This window comes from Thalassophryne amazonica, chromosome 12, assembly GCF_902500255.1.
Source record: "Thalassophryne amazonica chromosome 12, fThaAma1.1, whole genome shotgun sequence".
Taxonomy (NCBI): Eukaryota; Metazoa; Chordata; class Actinopteri; order Batrachoidiformes; family Batrachoididae; genus Thalassophryne; species Thalassophryne amazonica.
Genome location: NC_047114.1, coordinates 52,269,506 through 52,296,547, shown reverse-complemented (window position 1 = coordinate 52,296,547; position 27,042 = coordinate 52,269,506). Strand labels below are relative to the sequence as shown.

Sequence of the window (27,042 nt, the reverse complement as noted above, 5' to 3'; positions counted from 1 at the left end):
GCAGTCTACGTCTATAGCAGCATAACTAAGGGATGGTTCAGGGTCACCTGATCCAGCCCTAACTATAAGCTTTAGCAAAAAGGAAAGTTTTAAGCCTAATCTTAAAAGTAGAGAGGGTGTCTGTCTCCCTGATCTGAATTGGGAGCTGGTTCCACAGGAGAGGAGCCTGAAAGCTGAAGGCTCTGCCTCCCATTCTACTCTTACAAACCCTAGGAACTACAAGTAAGCCTGCAGTCTGAGAGCGAAGCGCTCTATTGGGGTGATATGGTACTACGAGGTCCCTAAGATAAGATGGGACCTGATTATTCAAAACCTTATAAGTAAGAAGAAGAATTTTAAATTCTATTCTAGAATTAACAGGAAGCCAATGAAGAGAGGCCAATATGGGTGAGATATGCTCTCTCCTTCTAGTCCCCGTCAGTACTCTAGCTGCAGCATTTTGAATTAACTGAAGGCTTTTTAGGGAACTTTTAGGACAACCTGATAATAATGAATTACAATAGTCCAGCCTAGAGGAAATAAATGCATGAATTAGTTTTTCAGCATCACTCTGAGACAAGACCTTTCTGATTTTAGAGATATTGCGTAAATGCAAAAAAGCAGTCCTACATATTTGTTTAATATGCGCTTTGAATGACATATCCTGATCAAAAATGACTCCAAGATTTCTCACAGTATTACTAGAGGTCAGGGTAATGCCATCCACAGTAAGGATCTGGTTAGACACCATGTTTCTAAGATTTGTGGGGCCAAGTACAATAACTTCAGTTTTATCTGAGTTTAAAAGCAGGAAATTAGAGGTCATCCATGTCTTTATGTCTGTAAGACAATCCTGCAGTTTAGCTAATTGGTGTGTGTTGTCTGGCTTCATGGATAGATAAAGCTGGGTATCATCTGCGTAACAATGAAAATTTAAGCAATACCGTCTAATAATACTGCCTAAGGGAAGCATATATAAAGTGAATAAAATTGGTCCTAGCACAGAACCTTGTGGAACTCCATAATTAACTTTAGTCTGTGAAGAAGATTCCCCATTTACATGAACAAATTGTAATCTATTAGACAAATATGATTCAAACCACCGCAGCGCAGTGCCTTTAATACCTATGGCATGCTCTAATCTCTGTAATAAAATTTTATGGTCAACAGTATCAAAAGCAGCACTGAGGTCTAACAGAACAAGCACAGAGATGAGTCCACTGTCCGAGGCCATAAGAAGATCATTTGTAACCTTCACTAATGCTGTTTCTGTACTATGATGAATTCTAAAACCTGACTGAAACTCTTCAAATAGACCATTCCTCTGCAGATGATCAGTTAGCTGTTTTACAACTACCCTTTCAAGAATTTTTGAGAGAAAAGGAAGGCTGGAGATTGGCCTATAATTAGCTAAGATAACTGGGTCAAGTGATGGCTTTTTAAGTAATGGTTTAATTACTGCCACCTTAAAAGCCTGTGGTACATAGCCAACTAACAAAGATAGATTGATCATATTTAAGATCGAAGCATTAAATAATGGTAGGGCTTCCTTGAGCAGCCTGGTAGGAATGGGGTCTAATAAACATGTTGATGGTTTGGATGAAGTAACTAATGAAAATAACTCAGACAGAACAATCGGAGAGAAAGAGTCTAACCAAATACCGGCATCACTGAAAGCAGCCAAAGATAACGATACGTCTTTGGGATGGTTATGAGTAATTTTTTCTCTAATAGTTAAAATTTTGTTAGCAAAGAAAGTCATGAACTCATTACTAGTTAAAGTTAATGGAATACTCAGCTCAATAGAGCTCTGACTCTTTGTCAGCCTGGCTACAGTGCTGAAAAGAAACCTGGGGTTGTTCTTATTTTCTTCAATTAGTGATGAGTAGAAAGATGTCCTAGCTTTACGGAGGGCTTTTTTATAGAGCAACAGACTCTTTTTCCAGGCTAAGTGAAGATCTTCTAAATTAGTGAGACGCCATTTCCTCTCCAACTTACGGGTTATCTGCTTTAAGCTACGAGTTTGAGAGTTATACCATGGAGTCAGACACTTCTGATTTAAAGCTCTCTTTTTCAGAGGAGCTACAGCATCCAAAGCTGTCTTCAATGAGGATGTAAAACTATTGACGAGATACTCTATCTCCCTTACAGAGTTTAGGTAGCTACTCTGCACTGTGTTGTTATATGGCATTAGAGAACATAAAGAAGGAATCATATCCTTAAACCTAGTTACAGCGCTTTCTGAAAGACTTCTAGTGTAATGAAACTTATTCCCTATTGATACAGATTACATCTTGTCAATTCAGCACCATGTTTACACATCATGGTTTTTAAGTGCTACATGTTATGTGACCCTCATCTTTACCAAGACCAACACCGTAACACAGAGTGCATGTCAGTGACCACTCTGTCAGGGTTCGAGCTAGGGCCATTTTAGTGTCGGGTAAATGATGTGATCACGGCTCATGGCTTCAGGGGGTGGCGGGCCCTGGATCAGCAGCCCACCGAAGCTATAGGGTTTTATACCACTAAAACATTCTTGGCAAGCCTTATTTGAACTAATTTTGGTTGGTTTTAGATGCATTGAAAGCAAGAATAATAAACAAAAAATTATATTTATGTTGTAATATTTGTTTTAATACTTGTAATATTAACCCTCTGGGGTCTGAGGGCATTTTTTGGACAGTTCACTCGCCTGGCATAAATGTTTTATTATTGCTGTTAACAGCCCTCCTTGCATCCCACAATCAAGTTTTATGTCTCTTTTTTTTCAGGACAACCTGTGCTTTCAGAATATATGTTTTTGTTGTGTTTTATAAGTGTAATAAAGGTTTACAATCAAAAATAGGCAAGGAAAAAAATAAAGCGAAAAATAATTTTCCACACACATTTATTCAAAACACACAGCAAACTATAATAAACAACTGTTTTGACACTTTATAAAGGTAATTTGAGGTCTTGTGTGAAAGATTGTACAACAAAAATGTTCAAGCAATAAACACAAATGCACATTTTGAACAATATATACAAAATGGTCTATGCGTTTTGTTGTCAATTAATATGGTAAACAGTGCTTTACGCAGAGAAAGCAACGGAGTTATCCAGTAACATTCACATGCAAACTAGTGGAGCAATCCTGATAGTTATACACTCTTTGTTTGAGCATGTGAGATTGTCATCAGAGGCTCTCCGTGTGCTCCTGCTTTCACTGATCGCTGTGCATAATGGCACAGGGCACACTGAGTATGTACTAACAGTATGTACTCATTGGAGCACCGAGGGGGCTATTCAAACAGGCCAACTAGTAACATATCACTCCTGAAAACGATCTTTGCCTTTTCATGTGAGCTAAATCTGCCCTACGATTGGATTTTGGAAAACAATGTGACGGTGAACCGATTCCGATTGGACACTCACATTGCGCACGTCATCACACAGCTTCTATGAGGAGTACAAAGATGGCCGATGGCTGGCTCGAAAGTACGCAGAGTTTTCAGCAAAGAAAAAGTAAGTTTCTATCTTATATCATTAAAAAGTTATTTATAATTTAGTAAAGCTTGGTCTTAGCCATCGAATACGATGGCGTCGGCCCCAGAGGGTTAAGTTCTTTTCTACATGTTTCTGTCAAAGTCTATGTAAATAAATTACATAACACTGAAAATGTTAAAAACACAATATTTAATGGACATAGCATTTACTCTCATCTTCAAAAATGACACACAGCAGCATTTAATCCAGTGAAGCAGGTAGTTTTTCTGTCATCTTGACAGTTTTGTTTGTTTGTTTTTTCCAACATGTTTGAGTGGGATTGCGTTACTTTTTTCTTTTTAAATAATATAACACCTAATTGCCTTGTCTGAACAAGAGCTGAACCTGGACTGATTTGTCAAACCTGCTCATTTAAATGAAAAACTTTGTGAATCAGTTTTACTTAACTCTTTCACTGACGCTGTTCCACTCCCCTGTCTCTCCCTCTCTCTCTCATCACACACACATTTGATGATTTTCAAACTCAGAGTTTTTGGAAACACGAAGCCTTTTAACTGTAAATTTATAAATGTATCTTCCGATACAGATATAGAAGGACCTCTGGATTATTAAATGTTTATGGCGGGTTTTTTTCTTCTTCTCCAGTTCAGAGTGGAGCAGAGACACTGTTTTCAGCTACCGTTCACAGCTCTGTGGCCACAGAACACGCTGTTTGCAATTTGATATGAAGGAAATGAGAAATATATTTCTTATTATCATAATTATTGTCTGAAAATTGCAAAACTAAGACTCTGTAAGATTGAAATATGATCAAATTGGTACATTTTCAGCAACATTTCAGTTCATTTTTCAGAAATTCTGTGCTGGGTGGCACAGCCAATTTGAACCCGAGAGCTGGGTGGAAATTTGCAGTTCCGGGCAGGGCTGCCCGGCGCCACCTACCGTGTCTAGAACCCTGCACTCTGTTGTCACTCATATAAAAACTGTTTTGTTAGCTTTCAGTCCATTCATTAAAAGGATTGTGTGGTTTTGAAGGAGTTTTAATGCTTATGAAAACAAACACCAGCAGTGTGAAGGAACACCAAATAAAATGCTTCAATTTCATTTAATTTTATTTTTGAGTACCTTTTGATTTCTCTTACTTTCGTTCGACTTCCACTATTTCTTGTCTGTTGGCAGGGTATCTAACCCTCCCAAACTATCAGAATGAGAATGGCAGGAGTGTGGTGGGTTCTGTGTGGGAGAAGATAGCAGCTTATCTCTCCACTTATGGAGGAACCACTTCTTGTGCAAAAGTTCAAGCCTTCATTTACTTAGGCTTGCGGGAGATGGTCAGTAGAGAAATATGAGAGGTCCCCACTGGCCAAGAAGACATTATCAGGAAAACACAACACAATCTAGCTGAAACAGAGAGCTCACACCCCTCTGGTAAAACAAATCCTTGGCCAGAAGATACTGAAAGTAGGAGAGAAAGAGGAGGTGAACCTGCTCTGAAAATAACTAGCAATCTGTGATGAAGCTCACAAAATGATACGCTGCTCTGCCATACTACATACGCAATCCTTCAAAGCATATAAAGTGAAATCTTGATCCAGAATTCGGATCACATCCAAAATTTAATGGAGTCTTTCATGGCCTAATATGTGTCCATGGTAAAAATTTGGTGAGAGTCTGTGAAGTAGTTTTGACATAATCCTTCAAAGCCTATATAAAGTGAAACTTGATCCAGAATCCAGAACACCTCCAAAATTTAATGGAGTCTTCCATGGCCAAATATCTATCTGTGGAGAAAATTTTGTCAAAATCTGTGTGGTAGTTTTGACGTAATCCTGCTAACAGACAGACAAACAAATGAAAACTGTCACCCTGAGAGTGACCGGTATCTTGCCAAAAGATGAACATGAGACATTTCCACAAGGAACGACCACCATGAAGAGGGACTGAAGGCCATTTACTATATTCATGCCATATCTGGAGGCAAGAAAGCTCAAATTGCTACCAGGAAAGTTGTTTTGTTGATTTTTTTTTTTTAATTATTTTATTTAACCAGGTAAGTTATTAAGAAAAAAAATTCTTATTTACAATAACGACCTGGTGAAATTTAGTGTTTGCCCTTCCTTTGACCTTGAGCTTGATCCTTTTGTGTGCTGAATGGTATGTCCATAGGACTGCTATATGTGAACTTACAAAAGTCTGCAGTGATGATTTACACGCTTTGTCACACCCATAAAAAAATATTATATTATATGTGAATATGTAAGCCCGGGTTTGCGGGTTATTGTGGTTTTGAATTAATGAATGAAAACACAATCAAATAATGCATGTAACTATAATAAAAATGGAGCTGGAGTAACCAAACAAAGCAAACTTAATATTACAATTTATTACAAATCACAAAATATATAATAAAAAAAAACAAACAATTTAAACCAGAATTTATATATAAAAACAAATATAAAAAAGTCACTCTGCGAGCAGTCAGTCACGATGACAGCCAATCCACAAATACTTCCTGCTGTCGTCTCAGGGCGGGCCCTGCTATCCTCCACTCGGCACGACACACTCTCTCTTGGCGGGGCGTGGCTTCCTCCAATCACCAAGCGCGCAGCCTCCTCGTCACTGATCTCTCCTCGTAACACCTCTCTTCGTCGCCGCAGCTTCCGTGCACCTACACACACACACCCAGGCCAGCGAGCGCACAACTCCAACTCCAAGGAAACTCCGACTTTCTGATTAAAACAGGCTCCTCACAACCACATCAAACGTACTCACAGACACGGCAGGGTCCTCCCCTGCCATTGCGGATAATCCACGTCGTGGCGTCTCTTCAGCAGGAGTATTTCAACTGAAACCAGTCACGTCAGCGCCGGTATGGCTCCTTTTTAAATGATCACTTCCTCACCCGCTGCTCCCCCTGCTGTTCCGCCGAAAATCTCTGTCCTCTCTCCAAAGAAGAGAGGTGGAACGGAGCAAAAAAAGTCCTCCTTCGTTCCACAAAACCCCGTCTTATATCCACTCCTTCACGCTTACGCTCCAGGTGAACTAATTACAATAATCCAAAAGGAATCAGGTGCGCCCACGGTCACCTTAGCAACCAAAAGGAACAGCACAGTTCAAGTCAGAACATCTCACAGAAGCTGGATTACAAATATATTGTGTAATATATGTGTAAATATATTGTGATGACATCATCACACTCTTTAATTTGGTGTATTGCACAAGATGTTTCACTGTAATCTGAAATTTGACTTAACTGGTGGTCACATTTGACCTTAAGGTAACCCCTGAAGGTCATGGCCGATTGCTTATCCCAGGTAATGGCTTATGGGCAAGGCCAATGACTATATTCATGGCAAATTTGCGGGCAAAATTTCAAAAATTGCGACCAGTAAAGTTGTTTCATTGAATTCAGTGTATGACCTTCCTTAACCCTCTGGGGTCGACGCTGTCATATACGACGGCTCAGACCAAGCTTTACTAAATTATAAATAACTTTTGAATGATATAAGATAGAAACTTACTTTTTTTTGCTGAAACATTAACGCCGTGGACTTTCGAGCCAGCCATCAGCCATCTTTGTACTGACATGCACAATGTGAGTGTCCAATCGGAATTGGTTCACCATCACATGGTTTTCAAAATCCAATCGTAGGGCAGATTTACCTCACGTGAAAAGCCAAAGATCGTTTTCAGGAGTGATATGTTACTAGTTGGCTCGTTTGAATAGCCCCCTGGGTGCGCCAATGAGTACATACTATTAGTACATAGTGTGCCCTGCGCCATTACGCACAGCGATCAGTGAAAGCAGGAGCACACGGACAGCCTATGATGACAATCTCACGTGCTCAAACAAAGAGTGTATAACTATCAGGGTTGCGCCACTAGTTTGCATGTGAATGTTACTGGATAACTCTGTTGCATTCTCTGCGCAAAGCACTGTTTACCATATTAATGGACAACAAAACGCATAGACCATTTTGTATATATTGTTCAAAATGAAAGCACAGGTTGTCCTGAAAAAAAGAGACATAAAACTTGATTGTGGGATGCAGGGAGAGCTGTTAACAGCAATAATAAAACATTTATGCCAGGCGAGTGAACTGTCCAAAAAATGCCCCCTAAAGGGTTAATTTGATGTATTAAACAACATGTTTTACTGTCATCTGAAGTTTGACCTAATTTAGGTGACCTTTACCCTCAAGCAAAACCCTGAAGGTCAGGGTCGATCGCTTATCCCAGGTAATGGCTTATGGGCAAGGCCAATCACTGTGTCTATGCCAAATTTGGAAGCAACATTTCAAAAACTGCAACCAGGAAAGTTGTTTTGTTGAATTTAGTATTTGACCTTGCTGTGACCTTGACCTTTGACCTAGAGGTTGATCGTTTTGTGTGTTGAAGGGTATCTCTATAGGACTGCTATATGTGAACTTACAAGAGTCTGCAATGATGATTTACACGCTTTGTCACACCCCCTAATCTCTCATCAGCCGTTAAACTTTTCACCGAAAACCAGCTTAATTTCTCGAATAGTGTCCACTCGGATATTCCTCACAGGTCCAGAAAAAATGTTGATAAAGCAACGCGCGTCGTCTCGAGCAGCGTGTGAAACAAAGGAATTCAGCCGAGAGGGCGGGACCACATCTCACTCAAGGCCTGCCCACAAGGAAATGCCGTCACCGACACGCGTGAAAAAACTCACGCATGCGCACGAGGGTTCAAGCATGATTGGTGTAATCGCATGTCATTCAAATCCATATAGTTAAAAAATTAATAAATAAAAGGGTCGATTTATTGTCTAATAGACCTCGTATACATACGAGGTCTATTAGAAAAGTATCCGACCTTATTATTTTTTTTCAAAAACCATATGATTTGAATCACGTGTGATTGCGTCAGCCAAGCTTGAACCTTCGTGCGCATGCGTGAGTTTTTTCACGCCTGTCGGTTGCGTCATTCGCCTGTGAGCAGGCTTTGAGTGAGGAGTGGTCCACCCCTCTCGTTTTTTTCATTGTTTAGGAATGGCTCAGAGACTGCCGCTTTGTTTGATCAAATTTTTTCAGAAACTGTGAGGGACATCAAAGTGGACACCATTCGAGAAATTCAGATGGTTTTTGGTGAAACTTTTATGGGCTTCAAAGAGATTACGGAGTGTTACTGTTGCTTTAAGGACGGCCCAGAGTGACTGGTGGTGCGCTGCGCTCCGAAGCTGCCATCGACAGGCTGAGCGACCATTTCATTTCTAAACGGATGGCTTTATGGATCCGTGACCATTGTGTGCAATTCCTCTGGTTATCACAAGAGCTGGACATCAACCATTTTCCGGCAGATTTCACTTTTAACAAGAGATTTTGTCATGGAAAGCCGAGCGGAGGCTTCGCGCGTCACGATGGATTCGCTACTGGAACGAGACAAAACCACCTCCGTTTTGGTCTCACAGGACGGCTTTGAAACATGTCCTGTGAGGCTTCATCACTGCGTTCCTTTGCGCCATGTGGCACCGCCGCGACGCGCAGAATTCCTCCGCACGTCTGTCTCAATGTGCCGAAAAAGTGCTGATGTCCACGTCTTTTCACAATTCCTGTGCTAGCCAGATGACGTCCCGGATAAAACACAGCGTCCAGTTTGGAAATGAACGACACATTCCACTGTTACAGGAGTTTTTGTCATGGAAAGAGGAGCAGAGGCTTCGCGCGTAGCGGCAGTGCCGCACGGCGCCAAGCAACGCTGTGATGAAGCCTTTCTCGGATAATCACTCAATGGAAAATCCACCGACAGCTGTCTGAACGCCATCTCAAAGCCATCCTGTGAGACCAAAACGGAGGTGGTTTTGTCTTGTTCCAGTAGCGAATCCATCGTGACACGCGAAGCCTCCGCTCGGCTTTTCATGACAAAATCTCTTGTTAAAAGTGAAATCTGCCGGAAAATGGTTGATGTCCAGCTCTTGTGATAACCAGAGAAATTGCACACGATGGTCACAGATCCATACAGCCATCAGTTTAGAAATGAAATGGTCGCTCAGCCTGTCGATGGCAGCTTCGGAGCTCGGTGCACCACCAGTCGCTCTGGGCCGTGCTTAAAGCGACAGTAACACTCCGTAATCTCTTTGAAGCCCATAAAATTTTCACCAAAAACCATCTGAATTTCTCGAATGGTGTCCACTTTGATGTCCCTCACAGTTTCTGAAAAAATTTTGATCAAGCAAAGCAGCAGCCTCTGAGCCATTCCTAAACAATGAAAAAAACGACGAGAGGGGTGGATCACTCCTCACTCAAAGCCTGCTCACAGGCGAATGACGCAACCGACAGGCGTGAAAAAACTCACGCATGCGCACGAAGGTTCAAGCTTTGCTGACGCAATCACACGTGATTCAAATCCATATGGTTTTTGGAAAAAATAATAAGGTCGGATACTTTTCTAATAGACCTCGTATATGCATGTGTAAGAGTTCATGCACCATTATTCTTCTAAATAATCACTCATTGTTAAAACAGTAATATAAACTGAACTGTTGAAGTAATCATTACAACTGCTCCCATGTGAAAAGTAACATTTGTTGGTGAATGAATGCACAGACTGTTTTGCTAGAGCTACGTTTTTGTCAAGCACAGATTAATATTTCAGCCTTGAGTAGAGAATAACACAGCCTATACACTAGTTTGAGGCTGGTGCTATAATGTCTCAATTTGAAGAACAATTGTTATCTGTCTGAGCAAGACTGCAGGGCGCCTTCCAGGTGCGAAGTGATACAAGTATGAATTGACTGAAGAAACGCAGCTGTGCCTTGTATATTGTTTTGTAATATGTCTGTGTGCAATAAATTCAAGAGCAGAGTGGGCCGGCCCTTCAGAGCTGACTGACGGACAGTGACGAGGGGTCATGCTGGCTCTCCCTGATCAGGAAATGAAATTCAGCCTCTAGCGATATCATTCTTTGTGTTTAGTTAACTGAGTTGCTTTTTTACAGATTTCAACTCTGACATCTTGGTCCACTGACAGCCGGGTGCCAACAGACCAGAACGGTGGTCGGCCTGTGACGGAGAACGCCCGTGGAGACCATGGCCACGGCCGGGACTAGTTCTCGCAGACCCTTTTCTGGGGGGACAGGTCTCCTCCCTAATGGGTCGGCGCCTAATGGGGTGAAGGCATACGGACTTCAGCAGTGGTGACAAAGTCTGATCACGGGTGAGACTGCTTTTCTTTATGTGCACGTGTGTGCATGTGGCGGGGACCACCGCGAGGAAAAACCCCGTAATGTCTTTTTTGGTTTGTCTCTTGGCTTAAACACTGTAAGGTGTGAGGCTAAGGTCTGGCTGTAAAGCATTAAATTTTACTCTCTGGGAGAGAAAGAGAAAAGTCAGGTGGCACAGCAGTTAAAGACCATCTGTTACGGAGCTGCGTGCTCGCGCTGCACTCCCACTGTGTCAGACACCTGATGTGACTGTTGGCTCCAGATTGAGACAGCAGCGGTTACAACTGGCAATTAAAAGAAGCAAGAGACAACTGAAAGACCACTTTCGGGTCCGGAACAGCGTGTAAAAAACTGTACAGTGTTAGGTCAGTGAACCCTTCGGTGGGCGAGCCGTAAAATTCTGATATAAAAACCGGTTGGAGCAGAAGCGTGATAACAGAGGAGCTAAAACGTGATAACAGCTGAAGCGCAGCAGTGTGAATGTGTTTGTGTGAATGTGTGTGTTTTTATGACTGAGAACGTACACAACTGAATCGCGGGGGGCCTGTCACCAGTTTTAACCCACTGGCAGAAACGAAGCCCTGTCTGTGAAGTAGGTTGTAAGCGTTCTATATGCACCACACCTGTTTGTGAACCTATGAGTCCGGAAAGAAGCCCTAAGCAAGGTCCCCCACCTCCCAGAGGTCGAAGTGGTAACACTTTTCAGACTGATCAGTGACCAAACAGTGAAAAAAGAACAACAGCCTGTTCGTTTAGATCTCCCTATGAGATAACCCCACGAACAGCTAAAATGGGTAACTGCTTTTGTTCTCACAGTAAACATGACACACAACCACGGTCTAATGATTTTAGGTATATGGAGGTTAAATTTCCCGAGTCATCTAAACATTTAAGCATGTGGCAAAACAGTTCAATTTCTCAGGGAAATTACAGCCAGAAGCAACAACAGAATTAGTGGATAATATAAAGAGGAAAGTTAAGGACTCTGCAAAAAAGCAAAAAAGTGTGGGTTAGAAAATGCACTAAAGTGGAAAAGTGAAGCCTACAGGCGGCGTGAGGCTGAGAATAAAGTCAAAAACAAACTGAAGCAGGGACAAGATGATCTTAAGAGCATCTTTTATAATAAAAATGAAATTGATAACGAGACACCGGGAGGGAGTCAGAGGCCTCATCCGCAGAATGCAGGCACAGCCCTTTACCCAGCCGCAGATAATGCTGAAGCTACAGCAAGTGCACCTTCTCCACCTCCCTACACTCACCAGACCACAACTGATGACCAACGATCCAGCATCACCTGAACACTTAAAAATGTGGCGAGAGACAGTTAACTTCTCGGGAAAATTACAGTTAAACTCCACAACAAAGTCATTTGATACCATAAAAGAGAACACCAGTGATTTTACAAAAAGGCAAGAGAGATGTGGAGTGAAAAATACACCAGACCATGCTTTTGCACCAAACACAGCAGTTTTTAAACCTGCCAGAGTAGTCATAATGATGTGTGAGGAAGAAGTGTATTTTGTAGGAAAGGGCAAAGGTCAGCGCCGCAGAGCGCTGAGAGGCAAAGCCCGTGGGCGTGAGATAAAGAGGAAATTGACATGTTGGAAGTGTGGGAAGAATGGACACTGCATGAATGTACACACTCGCAAAGATAAGGACTCCTCCGTTTTCAACATGAATTTTGTTTATGTACATATAAGGTTGCAGTTCTTTCTTTTCTACAAGATTATACGTATCAATTTTTCCTTACTTTTATTCTGCTGTCGCTATAGCCCCGTTTACACATAGACGGTAAGAGCTCCCGGAAGCGTCTCGGAAGAGTTTTTGGCCATCTTAAGGTTCAAACGCCGTTGTTAACGCCGACACTAGGGGGCGTGGCTTAGTTCCAGCTTTACCGGGAATCGTCGAAAAAATTATTCAACATGTCGAATAATTCCGGGAGCACTCCCGGAGAATTCGCGTGACAACGGAGACAATGCGAACAACGGCGTGTGATACTTTTTAATCACCGTTTCATCCTGCCCCTTACTGTAGTGCCGCAGTTTACACCGCCGTAACTGGCGGCCGGCGTTGTATCCCTAACCAACGGCATGTAAAACGGCGATAGAGCCCACATCGGCGTCCTCAACTGCGTTTTATCCGGTGACAGAGGCAGACAAAACGGCGGCGCTAGCGGACAGTACGCCGTTCTAAACGCCACCTCCCGGTTAAAATGGTGTTCCAAACGGCCGATAGGCGGCGGTCAGTATAAAAACGCTAGCGTGCTGCATGCACTCACAGCCAGCTCCAGATATTTTTGCAGAGAAGCTCCAGTATGCCTCCTAAAAGACAACTGGCAGCGGCAAGGACTTACCAAGAGGTCTGGTTCAGAAGCAGAGGAGAGGCCTGTGGTGGAGACGGAGCAACACGTTGAGGAGGGGGAAAGGAAGGAGAAGAAAAGGCTGAGGATGATCTCCCTCCCTCTGCAGTGACAGAGGCATGTATTCCTGCTGCTTCAGCCTATTATACTCTGGGGGAGGTGCCTATATGCAAAAGATCCTGGAGTAACGCAGGATTTGCCTGGATAAAAACCTGGGTATTAACCAGCGGTACACAGGGAATTATCGGTGGCAGCACAACGCAGCAATGAAGGAAAAAACCCATCAGCACAATGAACAATGATCACACACAACAACAGGACGAGAGACGACGACCGAGATTTGTAAGAGTCCAGTTATCAGACAGAACACTCCGGCGGCAGCCTTTAGGCGCCATCAACAACCTTGTTCGTCCAATCTGGAGGGAGGAGGGGCCCAGCCCTGAACAGTCCACTGTCCACAGTCAACGTCAGAGCTGGAGAAGCTGAGGCGGGGGAAGACCAGGGAGTGAGGCTTGAGTGTTGTTCTTCTCCAGGAGGTTTTTAGCACAGCGGCCTTGAAGTGCAGCTGTGTTTTGGGAAGCCGAATGAAAATCCAGATTAGCAGACGCCTGAAAGATTCCACAGTCTGAGACAGAGTGGCTTTCAATACCTCTGAATTAGGAGAGGAGATGTGGTCATTACTGATGATCAATGCGGTTTTCCAGTGCAGCCATTCCCGAGATCGTATCCAACGCGCGGTTAACACCCGCCGACTGAGCTGACACTGCGCTTCCAATCGAATCAATCATGTGGGGCAGCCTGGATGGTCCAATTATTGCCGCTTCCACTTTCTTAATTTTCCGGTAAACCAGCGCTATGCCCGCTCCACACAGCAGGAACCCGGTCACCACCATGCCAAATATATACACATCTTCGACGTCCTCCACAGACAGCGTGTAAAGGCACATGACCTGCACGTAACATGTGTCCCGACAGGACAGGTCGGGTCCTCCGCTCCCGAGTGTCTTGTAGAAAAAATAGTGTCAATTGCGTTCAGAGACCACTTTAACAGATCCATTTTTGCTGTTTCCAGAAGAGCAAAGCTGGCAGCCTCACAGACAACACACCACAGAAGCAGGAAAGATAAGGAGGGAGGGAGAAGAGACAAATGCAACTGTCTCGGCCGAGAGCAAGGAGGCAAAAAACTATTTGGCCAATCTTGCCTCAGTAATCATGAATGAGCTACTGTGAAACTGACCACTTAGATCAATGAGTTCCAGCGGGTATTCATGAACTTGCTGGAAACAGGCTCATCTAGGCAATGAAGACTTTGGGTTATAAAACATTTCTATGAATCAGTTCCCCAGTATACATATTAAATACTGCTAAAAGAATGAAAAATTGTTGACTGACTGATCCACTAATTATTTTTGATGACATAACAGACAGAAGGAAGCAGTGGTTGTGGTAGGTTCTCTGAGGACTATTAAAAACTGATTGTGAGACTGTGATTACATACCCGATTCTTGACCTCCGGGTCCTAAACAGCCTGACAGAAGGTTGGTGAAAGACAAAAAAAGAAAAAAGTCTATCAGTCCACTGTAATTAACAGTTCCGTTGAGTTCTACGTGTCTACATGTGTGTATAATATGTTGCGTGTAATGTAACACAGGTCTTCTTTGGACCTGTGGACGTTTTTTGGGTTTTTATTTGAGAAGAGTTGGGTTATTTTGCTTGTTTGTTGTAGCAGTTGTGGTATTCTGTTCCTGGTCTGGGGTGCTGGAGGAGGAGCGTGTATACACACAGCTGCTGAGGGAAGCTCTAAATGCTCACTTCTCTCCTCCTCCTCTCCCTGCCACTCCACACCCCCACAACTTGAGAAATACTGCAGCAATGTTTTGTTGTGCTTTAACACATAAGATACAGGGGTTTTACATGTAATTGCTTACATGTAATTGATAGTAGTGTTTTAAAAGTGTTTGTTACTGTTAAATTCAGAGGGATATTGTTTACTTGATGTAATCAATTCCAGCTTTAATGTTGTTTTGCATTACGTTGCACTGACTTTACCAAATGCATTCAGTGTTCTATTTTTTGAAGTGTGGTTTGTTTTGGAAAGAAAGTGTAATTTTTCACTCCAGCCAAAGAGCAGAGCAGAAGGTTGTACAGTGTGTGAACAGTAAAACTATGTTGATTATTGTAACATGTTTATAGAGCTCCTGTTGAAAGCATTAATGTTGGTGAGGGTGAATTGACAGCAATGTAGAAGCAACAAATAATAATAACTCAATATTCTGATCATCCTGTGTTCTGAATGACATAATGTGAACTCTGAGATGCAACTAACCCCTGCTGCAAATCAAAAAAGAAGCTGCAGGCTTTCATAAAGCATTGATGACCAATGAAGTGCTTTTTAATTATTAGTTGACGTATGCAGATTAAGTTGGGCCTTAAAGGATAGAGATTGTTAGACAACTTTTCACATGATTATTGTCCATCCTGACCCATAGTTATTCCTGCGAACCAAACATTGTTTATGTATCAGATTATGTCATTATTTATATTTAGTATTGGTGTTTAAGCATTGATTAATCCAACAGTTCTATTCTGGGATAAATTGCTAAAAGATACTTCAATTCACTTTCAATGATCCTGCATGTTTGATGTTCTGTGCAATTAAAGCTGTTTTGAAATGACACCTCTTAATGGGTGTTCCCCCACCCCTTGGAACCCCTGCCCAGTATGGAAGGCTGCGAGCCCATGACGGGTAAGATCCCATCTTAAACCCTGGGACAACCTAACGCAGGCCCAATCACGATTACTCAACCTTGTCTCTGTGACGCTCTGACTCACTAGGACATGAGGATATGGCACTGGGGTACTGTGGTGGGGTCAAATTTGCCTGTATGCCTACATGGTAGGCAGTGTATTGATCTAATTGGAGTATTGGATCATTGTCAGGAATTGAATTGTCATATTAAGATTGGCCTACACGTAATAATCGATATTAATCAATGCTTATCATTCATCCAATCAATCAATTTTGGCAAATTAATGCGTCACAATGTCTACCAAACCGCTGATGGTGTGTATGCCTAATCCTCAAACAAACCAGTCCTACCCCGCAGCCTTTTCAAGTGGGCAGCTGTCGTAAGTCATGGACCATGTCCCGTTTCTACAGCTGGGATGGTTGGCCTGGTTAATAATCATTTTGTGACATTTGGATTTCAGGCATATGCAAAACATTACTGCAGAGCATGTTTAATTTATGCAAAGCATAACCCGCAGGGGAATGAGAGGCCAATACGAGGAAAATTTCCAACACCTCAAAACCCGTTCCAAATAATCCATATGGATTTTATTGAATTGAACCAATGTGAAAAATATATATATATATATATATATATATATATATATATATATATATATATATATATATATATATATAGCCTAGTATTGACTGATGCATATAGCAAATGGGAAGAGGTGTTCCCTGTTAAACATGCAGATGCTCTGACAGTTGCAAAGATACTTTGTAGAGACATAATTCCAAGACATGGACTACCTGAAACAATGTACAGTGACAATGGTACACATTTTGTAAATAAAATCATCCAACATTTAATAGAACATTTGAAAATAAATGCAAAAACACATTGTGCTTACCATCCTCAAAGTGCAGGTTTAGTGGAAAGAACAAATGGGACAATTAAAAGTAAGCTCAGAAAATGTATGGAAGAAACAGGAAAAATTGGGTTTATTGTTTGGATTTGGTGAAACTGTACATGCATATAACACCAAACTCAGAAACTGGCCTTACGCCATTCGAACTTTTGTATGGCAGGCCCTACAGAATACCAGATTTACAGAAAATAGCTGGGCCTGATAGTGAGGATGAGGGATTAGTTGGTTATATGAGACGTGTGGTATCCCATAAGAATGTCATACACGTTAACAAGATACCAGACTCTCCTATTTCTGTGCAAGGCCCTGAGAATCAGATCCAGATTGGTGACTGGGTGCTGATAAAGACTATTAAGAGAAAGAACTGGTTATCTACGAGGTGGGAAGATCCATTCCAAGTGCTGCTAACCACCCCCACTGCAGTGAAAATTGCAGAGAGGTCATCTTGGGTGCATCTATCCCACTGCAAAAGACAAAGATACCTGAAAGATCCCAAACAAGACAAGGGGAGAATCGTGTAAGTGTCGGCTGATGGCCTATGGGCCCAACAACAGCTGGAAGCACGTCATAACAGACAGAGAGCGACCAGGAGTGAACAAAGACACAGACCAGAGGTTGAAGCAGATACCAGGGTCCTGAAGCAGACGAGTAACCAGCTGTGACCAAGGAGAGGCCTGTCAACTTGAACCAGGATCAGAAGCAGATGTACTACAAGCTTGAAATACAGCACTGACGTGACCAGACCAGGAGACACAAGCAGACGAAACTGCATCTTTGAGAATGGGAGACAAGAGAATCCTGTTCTATTCCTGTGCACCTGTGTTAGAAGAAAACATCAAGAACAGGGCACAGGACAGAGCACATGACACATTATTTTAATTCCACTTGCAGCATGCCTTACACATACTGATGATAGTACAGATTTATGCACTACAGCTGAAGGGAAATAACATAAAAAAGTTCCAGATTCCCTCAGTCCCTTGCTGAACTGAACTGAGACTGTGAACTGTCCCCTTCAGCCCCTAAGCCCACACAAACTGCACCTTTTGAACTGTCACCAAAGAAAGACGACATCTTTAAAGACCAGACCTGTAGTTTCTCTCTGTCACTTGAAAGAAAAAAAAAAAAAACAACACAGGGACAGAGGGAGAGAAATATCAACAGGTTGTTCAAAACACTGTTTTAGCCATGGAGAGCTTTGTTGCCAAAGCAGGATGCAAACTTCGCACCCTGATGTTGATTTTGACGATTATTGCTGTGATTGTGGCATTTAATTTTCAAAGATATTGGAAAAAATTTTACAATAACAGATTGGATAAATTTATTGAACAACACAACTCGCTTAATGATAGTCAATATGGGTTTAGATGCAATAGAAGAGATTAATAAACGTGGACCAAAGGTAAATAGTGATAGGATTATTTGTTGACATAAAAAAAAGGCTTTTGACACAATCAATCACAACATATTATTTCAAAAGATGGAGCTTTATGGGATCAGAGAAGGGACTTAAGGGGATTAAAAGCTATTTACAAAACTGGAAACAGTTTGTTAAACTTGGGGACTGCTGTTCTTCATATCTGGACATCATTTGTGGAGTTCCTCAGGGTTATGTGTTGGCACCAAAGTTATTCATATTGTATATCAGTGATTTATGTAAAGTCTCAGATCTGTTTGGAACAGCCCTCTTTCCAGATGTTACAAACTTATTTTGTTCAGGGGATAATTTGCAACAATTACTAGATGATCTGGGATTAGAAATGATAAAGTTGATAAAGAGATGGTTCGATATGAGCAAACTGTCACTAAATTGGTCTAAAAACTAAAATAATGTTATTTGGAAATCATAAAAAAGATGGACGAATACAGTTAAACATACAGGGGTTATATATGGAGCCTGTCAAAGATAACAAGTCGTCAGGTGTGGTCATCGATGGCAGGATCAACTGGAAAGCACATATTCAACATAGTCAAAAGAAAGTATCAAAAAGTACGGCAATATTAAGCAGGGCAGAGCACATTCTTGATGATAAATTACTACATACTCTGTACTGCACATTGATTGCACCTTACTTGACTTGGTGCAAGTATGGGGCAATACCTACAAAACTACACTACAACCATTATTCAACCTTCACAAAAGGGCATTAAGAATAATTCATAATGCAGGTTATCAGGATCATACCAATCCACTATTTATTACATCACAGATTTTAAAACTCCGTGACATGATTTCATTTAAGGCTGTTGATGTACGAAGTAAAAATAAATAAATAAATAAATTAAGCAAGTACCACTCAGAATTCAAGGATATTTTATGCAACAAGAAGGAATATATAATTTAAGGGGTCTGTATCGATTTAAAAATTGCGGGCGCAAGGATGACCAGGAAATGCTTCTGTGTCTCTATTTGTGGCCCAAAAATTGGAATAAGCTACCTGAGAAACTCCAACAATGTCCAAATATCAATCAGTTTAAATATTTATACAAATAAATGGTGTTCGACGGATGTGTATCTGATGGAAAACGTTGAATTGTGTTGTATGATGAATGTGCTTCCTTTAAATTCTTACTATTGAATGTTCTGGAGTAACTAGCTTACTAAGTATTGTGATTTGTCCTCTTGCTTGATCAATGGCTCAACGGATGATTTCCACCACAGTTAATGGTTTATTACTGGCCCGTTACTATATTGTGTTATTGCTATTGGATGCTGAATCATGTCACCCCATCCAAACGGGGCAAAATGATGGTTAGGTACACTGTTTGTAAGTTTATTGACGTTTCTACAGTGGTGATGTTGAGATTGTAGACATTAAATTTGATAAACAGGGGGGAATAATGATAGAGTTTTCTATATATTGTCAATATTATTATCAAATATTAATGTCTTCGTCTTTACTTTGATGCCTTTACTTTGATGAACTGCCTTTCATCTTGTTTTGATTCTGTTCTCGGTTTTCCATATATACATGTGTAAGAGTTCATGCACCATTATTCTTCTAAATAATCACTCGTTAAAACAGTAATCTAAACTGAACTGTTGAAGTAAACATTACAACTGCTCCCATGAGAAAAGTAACATTTGTTCTTCTGCTTAATGAATGCGCAGACTGTTTTGCTAAAGCTATGTTGTTGCTGAACACAGATTATAACTGCTCCCATGAAAAAGTAACATTTGTTCATGAATGAATGCGCAGACTGTTTTGCTAGAGCTACGTTTTTGTCGAGCACAGATTAATATTTTGGCCTTGAGCAGAGAATAACACAGCCTATACACTAGTTCGAGGCTGGCGCTGTAATGTCTCAATTTGAAGAACAATTGTTATCTGTCTGAGCAAGACTGCAGGGCGCCTTCCAGGTGCGAAGTGATACAAGTATGAATTGACTGAAGAAATGCAGCTATGCCTTCTATATTGTTTTGTAATATGTCTGTGTGCAATAAATTCAGGAGCAGAGTGGCCGGGCCCTTCAGAGCTGACTGACGGACAGTGATGAGGGGTCATGCTGCCTTGCCCTGATCAGGAAATGAAATTCTGTCTCTAGCGTGATCATTCTTTGTGTTTAGTTAACTGAGTTGCTTTTTGACACATTTCAACTCTGACATCCACCGACATCAATAGCCTTTTTGCTTAACAATTCCCTTATCGGCCCTTCAGAGCAGCCAATGTTTGTGAGGGTGTTTGTCGGGAAAATTATCATTTCCCTACGTTAATTGCAGACCCTGCAGCGGCCCTGTAATCAACCGCTTCTGCAGCGTGACTGCACTTTACCAATGAATCAGTGCTTCGATCCGCTGGATTTCTGGTGCTTTGATTCACTGCTCTTCAGAAGTGGCAAGTCCATTTCTTAACCCCTCTCAAAATCCATTAAAATATGTCAATCGTGTGTCACTTTTGTGTGGATTAAAGTCACTAACTGGGAGTATTGTCTTGTTGCAAGAAAGAAACAAGAATAGTCTAACGTTGGCACATCTCCAAACACTGCGCCACTCTCTGCCAAGACAGTCGGGTCGGAATTAATAACTTCAAAATGAATTGATGCTTTAAATAAAATGAGACCTCTTTCCAAATGTTGTAATACAGACACAAACTACAATCATTTTTTTCCTCCCAAAATGAGACATCCTGCATTCTTTATGAATTACATCCTGACATGCAGTACAGCCAGCTGCACCTCTATCTCACACTCTTCTTCTCTGTTGCTCACTGAACCTGGAGGAAGGGATATCAGCTTACACACTCATTCTGGAAATCAAACGTGACTGCATCACCATCTTGTGACTGGCCTGTCACGCAAAGAGGAGTGAGTTGCGGGCATGCATGTGAATAAGACAAGACAGACCTAGCGCTTCTCTCTCCAAGACAATTTTATTTGGACATATCCTATAGTAGTTACCATTCAGTGCGCACTTGTGTGTTTTGGAGGAGCAGCTTGTCCATTGTTTATTTCAGTTTTACTTTCCCATTCTGTTGTGTATTTTGCCCTGTATCTGTCAGCATAGTGGTAATCCTGTTTCTCCCTGTGGCTGCACATTTAAATGGTTAGGTCACATGAAGGTGGGCAATGCAGGTCACAGACATCTATGTGTGATATTGCATAAACAAAACAATGTTGCTTTTTGGAGGGATCTGATGCATCACACCAGATTTTATTGAATTTGTCCTCATTATATGCCTTTTTAATATGGTGAGATACAAGATTTGATCATTTATTGTTTTTCAGTAATCCTGTCAATCTAAAAAGGATAAAGTATTTTTTTGTTTGTTCACTATAACTAGATGGGTATGTCAAGGCTTTTTCCAAAGCCTAGTAAAATGCACACTTGAAAATATATAAATGAATAAAGAACAGGGATGATCAGGGGAAAACTAATCATAAAATCAATACACTTTTTTCAGTTATTGGTGGTGTAACAGATCATAGCTGAGCCATGATCCAGATGGACGGTTGTGCATGTGTGTGCACCATGGATTACTTGCTTTAATTGTAATTAAAAGTGTGACTTTGTGTGATGGTGACTTGTTTTTAAAGTGATTAACTGTGTTAATTTCGATGCAGTTACAGTAAAATAATTGAATGGAGGTTAAAGCAGCTGGGCGTGCACATCGTGCCATCGTGAACGCAGCCTGTTAAAAACAACCTCATGGTCTGCTTCAGTGATGTTACTGGGGCTGCGGAATGTGGCTTTTCTGCATCGATGTCCTCAAAAGCAGCACTGACAAAATCCACTATATGCCCTGTTGACAAATTAAAACTCTGATTGAATCTAATAAGGATTAGCGTGAGAAAGGTGTTTCTTTTTTTTTGATTGGTCAGTCAAACTGGATTCACAAAAAAAAAAGTGCTCAAGTAGTTTCCCTGTGAACAGATAAGTTTGCCATGGTGGTCGCATTCAAACTTGTTCATCTGGGTCCGTCTGCTGGTGGCAGACACCCCCCCCCAGAATGTAGTGAATTTCATGATCTTAAACACTAGCCTACATCATGCTGCTTTACTACAGAGCGAGCAACTACAGTAATAATAGTTGCACTTTAACTAAATGGGGCTTAGATTTTATGTTTTTGTATTTTAGTCAGATTTGTAATTTGTGACATGTCTATAAGTTTGTGTGTTATGGTTTTGACTTATGGTTGTCACTTGTTTTAGATTCTATTTTCATTTAATTTTGATTTATTGATACAGATTAGAGGATCATGGGTTGGCGGAGGAGAGAGGGAGTTAAGGGTAGTTATGGGGTTGTGTTTGGTTTTTGTTATAAGGTGGGAAAAAAGACAAAACTGTATTTTGTACCTTAAGTCTGTGACTTGCATTTGAAGAATAAAAATTAGATATAAAAAAGAACACACTGCTTTGCTTTAAATATGCAATAAGCCTCTTTTCGATCATCAATAGTGTACGTCTGTCTCGCTGTTTGAGAGCGTGGATTTCTAGACCCAATAACAGTGATTAAAAACAGCCACTCGAGGCTAGCACAGACTGTGTGCTAGCCTTGAGTGCAGGGGTGGACCCACAGTGGTGAGGAGTGGGAAAGCACCCCCACTAACCCCCACTTAAAGGCCCACTTTGAAGACATCTTGATCAGACATTTTATTATGAAGTGATTTTGTCAAAATAACAGAATGCTTATTATTAATCTTATGATGTGCAAAAAAAATGTCTTCAAAAGTCGTCCTTTAACATTTTTTTTAGGAGGGAGGGGGAGGCCCACTTGAACCTGGGCCTGTATACAGTCTGAGGTCAGCTGCAGAACAGATTTGAACAAAGCGGATCCCATGGCAGTTTTCAGTCACTGTTATCAGCTCCACAAGTCTGTGCTGCTAAACATTACTGATGATCTAAAACAGATTTATTGCATATTTAAAGCAAAGTGAGATTGTATGTTTTTGAGAAATACAGAGTCCTCTGATCCCCCAGCAGCAAAGCACTGGCTGCTCATTCCACCTTGCAAAGGAAGCAAGTGGAAACATGCACTTTTTTAATGAATCAAGTTAATATATCTCATCCTGACTAAACAAAAAATGCATTCATCAGGTCAGTTCTTAAAAGATTCAATTAGAGATCTGATCTACGCAATCACAGGCCCCACAGTGAATGTGTCTTTTGAGGAAATCGATGCAGAAAAGCTGCACTTCTCACCTCCAGAAACACCACTGCTGCATCAAGAACCATCATTCATAAACAGCTGATATAAGCACATGTGTAAGGGATTACTTTGAGAACTCTTCAGCTCTAGAATGCACCACATACTTTGGTAATCCACTGTATTACACACTGTGTGGTAAATCTGTATGTATGGAGTAGGCAGTTGTCAAACTGAATGAGCATGCAAAGGGGGAGAATGGCCGTGCAAGGAAATTAATGAGGGAAGCCACCAAGACAGCCTTGAAGGAGGTATGAATTTATTGTGGCTGTGACTGGAGAATGTGTGCATTGAGCAACTTCTCTCTGTTACGTAGCCAGTTACACAGCTTCATGGTGGCATGGAACGAGAAGGATTTTAACAGAAGAAAGCAGATCAAATTTAGGCTCGAATCTTCCATGTGCCTTCTGGCAAAATGCATCAGAAATTTCAAGTCTTCTTTTGAAGTCCGTGTGAAAATTTTTTAGGAAATGTTGAAGGGTGTGTCCCTATTATGTTATTTAAATTTAGTGCCTTACAAGATGATGCCATTCATAAATTTTAAATTACTCTGATAAACTGGAGGGGATGGACTCCTTCAATCATTCATAGGCTCTATGAAAGCCTTGGAATTCTTGCATTTATGTGAGTAATTTATCCCTGAAATAGCAAGACATCATTTCCGACACACACATATAGTGCCATAAGTGTTGGCATAATAAAAGGACCAAAACTTTATGGAGGAATGATTAAAGCATGGCATAAAAAAAAAAAAAAAAAATCAACAGATGTCACCGGTTATACTAAAACACGAGGAGCAAAATGGGGAGCGATAATTACGAAATGGGGGTAAAATGTAATAAAATGGAGCAGACACTCCAAATATGAGTAAATGAAGTACATTCATTTTTTTGGTGGGGTTTTTTTGTGGCAAGTTGGAAATGCACTCCATACATGTACTCAGCATGGGTATGCCATCTGGTGCTCAAGAGATGAAACGTCAGCCACTGACTCAACAATGGCCTAGTTTATATGTACATAAAACATGTATACCATTAATTAGATTTACTTTGTTCTTTTATATTTGCATGTTTCACCATTCTAAAGAGTTAATTTCTTGGAGAGAGAGAGAAAGAGGAAGAGCACTGTCTTTTCTTCATAAAGTCTATGCTCCCCCCCAAGACCCGCTCTTTACAAAATGTACCGTAATTTTAGGCCCCATTTCGCTTTCCATTTCGTTACATTTTACCCCAATTTCGTAATTATCAGTCCCCATTTCGCTCCAATTTGTTACATTTTACCCCATTTCACTCCATTTAGTATTTTAGTGTCATCTGAGGACGCTGGTCTTCAATAACCAAGGTTTTAGTCACGCTACAGGCCGTAAACTGCTAACACATGGACTTTATTTGGCCTTAGTGCCAACAGCTTCACACCTTGAATATTCTTTCACTGGACCAATGGCGACATTTCTGTCCTACCTGAACTCTGTAATTGCGAGTTCTCCTCATCTTCTTTCCCACTGAAAATTTCACGCAGACTTATTTGTTTGCTGCCCCCTGCTGCAGCTGCACTGTCACTGCCACCTTCCTCATCTTCCACTGCCACCACTGTAAAGTTTGTGGGCATCTTGGTTCCTCAGGCAATATGACAAGAAGACCCGGATGCTTCTTGACAGTGCACCTTCACCCTTCAAGGAATTTAAAAAAGAAAGCAAAGTAGGTCAGAGGGAAAAAAAAAAAAGGAGGAAAACAATTAATTCAGTGTAACCACAACATGACACTCACTTTGGAAGTTTTTCTCCACTGGCCACTAAAGGCAGGATGAAGCGTTAATAATGAGGCTGAAGTCCCTCACTGCTGCAAGACACGAACCCCACGTGACCTTCTTTGCAGCGCATGAACAGCGTCCATAACGGCGGCGCTCCTCCCACCGAAGGAAAAACACGTTTAAAAACTCAAAAATAACCGCCTGAAAGCTGTCTAATGACCGAAAAAGTACTCCAACAACCGGATTGAGTTGAAGGAACGAGGTCTGCTCCCTTTCGTTCCCTGACGTAGAGTTAGTTTTACTCTGCTCTCCTCCTGTCAGGCTGAGAGCTCGCGACTCCTGCTTCCTCCAGGTAAACAAGAAGAGAGTTACCTTTCCCATAGTGCATTCTGGGTAATGTTGTGCCACAACAGGAAACACCTTGAAGCCTTTGACTTTCCTGTGTGTTTACAGTGCAACACACTGAGCATGACTCACTAAGGACTTTTAACTTTGTGGAAATTCTAATTCTATTTCACATTTAACCCCGAATGTAATTGTTTTCAAGAGCATCTTGAGCGCAGACCTCTGCCAACACTTGTTTCCAATTACACAAATTTTTACCTGGGAAAAAAATTTCAAGGTGAAAGTCCTGTTAGAAGTGGCTTTTCATAAGCTAATATATAATACAAAATATAGATCAAAATGGGCTTTTCAGTGTTAAAATCAATTCTAATCCAATTATATTTTTTTCTGTAAATCTGATTGGTTAATCGTGTGACATATCAGGCATATAATATCTGTGGAACAGTGGCCAAAGATGTATTACTCCGCACCCTGACCGGTGTTCTGACTAGATGTCATTACTGTTGAATGTCATTCCTGTCCTCTGTGCACAACAGCGCATGCGCAGTATTGTCGGGACGCTTAACTGTTGAGACGCACAATTTGTCAGAACAAAGGCTGCACGCGCTGCTAGCTTTTAGTATTGTTAGCTCAGAGTGAGAGAAAGTTGCATGCCACCGCCGAAATGGGTGAATTTAAGCTACCGTACGAAAATATTGATATGGATTCTGATACAGAATTACCATTTCAAATTTGATGGATTTTCACATTTAATGGATTACTCCGCACCCTGACCACTGTTGGACAGATGCTCGCTCCTTCACGGTAAGCCTCGCAGACCGAATTACCTACAGAAAAATAAACTGTGCAAACGATGGAATTGGATTAGAATGGGAATAATCCCCTTGTGTCTGATGATGTGCGGACATTCATGCTGTTATATGGTTGAACATATCTGTTTTAACTTTTTTTTACCGGTAAAGCTGTATGTTCAACCGTATAACCCAGCATGAACGTCCGCCCATCATCAGACACAACAGGGATATTCCCTAAATATACGCTAAATCCAGAATAAGGATCAGATGCGGATCAAGCTTAAGATATTCATTGAGAGTGCCAGTTTGCACCTCATTGTCACAAATGAAAGTGATTAAGTTACCTTTGATTGAGATATAATGCAAAATGTACACCAAATGGGCTTTTCAGTATTAAATTCAAATGTCCATAAAATCCACAATCCGGAGCAGGTCTGGTTCAAACTTTGACAGGTGATAGTGAGTGCCAGTCTGCACCTCAATTTCAAATATGAGAGTGATTGTGGCAGACCCTCTGACTACTGCTGCCATCTGTTTCAAACAAGGTGAAAACCAATGGAAAGTAATCTCAATAAAATTCTGGACTGCATTCCGAATAGAAGAAAGAAATGTTTTTGTTTTTTTTTTCCTTTTAACAGCTTAAGGTTGATGCAGACATTAAGAGAATCACATTATTTCTATTTTCTTTCTGATAAATGTTTTTAGTTTAGTATATCTAGTGTTCTCATTGTATCACATCTTTTATGTTCCCAAGTATAAATATTTTTAGGCTTCATCTCCTCCATGACCATTAACTGGAATACCGGGGTATGTACTACTATAAGCAACAGAAT

General features: G+C 41.1%; 1 protein-coding gene across 3 annotated transcripts in view; it reads right to left on the bottom strand.

The window, feature by feature from the left end:
* The window catches only part of LOC117521801 (solute carrier family 12 member 7-like), a 108,833-nt gene extending 83,399 nt beyond the window's left edge, over positions 1-25,434 (bottom strand). For 2 of the 3 annotated variants that reach the window (XM_034183150.1, XM_034183149.1), the window contains exons 1-3: positions 25,088-25,434; positions 24,782-24,990; positions 14,514-14,543 (exon numbers count right to left, since the gene is read on the bottom strand). In XM_034183150.1, the coding sequence (XP_034039041.1) occupies positions 14,514-14,543; positions 24,782-24,929 (178 nt within the window). In that variant the 5' untranslated portion in view covers positions 24,930-24,990; positions 25,088-25,434. The remainder of the gene's footprint in view (positions 1-14,513; positions 14,544-24,781; positions 24,991-25,087) is intronic. The other variant, XM_034183151.1, reaches the window with a different exon arrangement.
* Between the last annotated feature and the right edge of the window lie 1,608 nt (positions 25,435-27,042).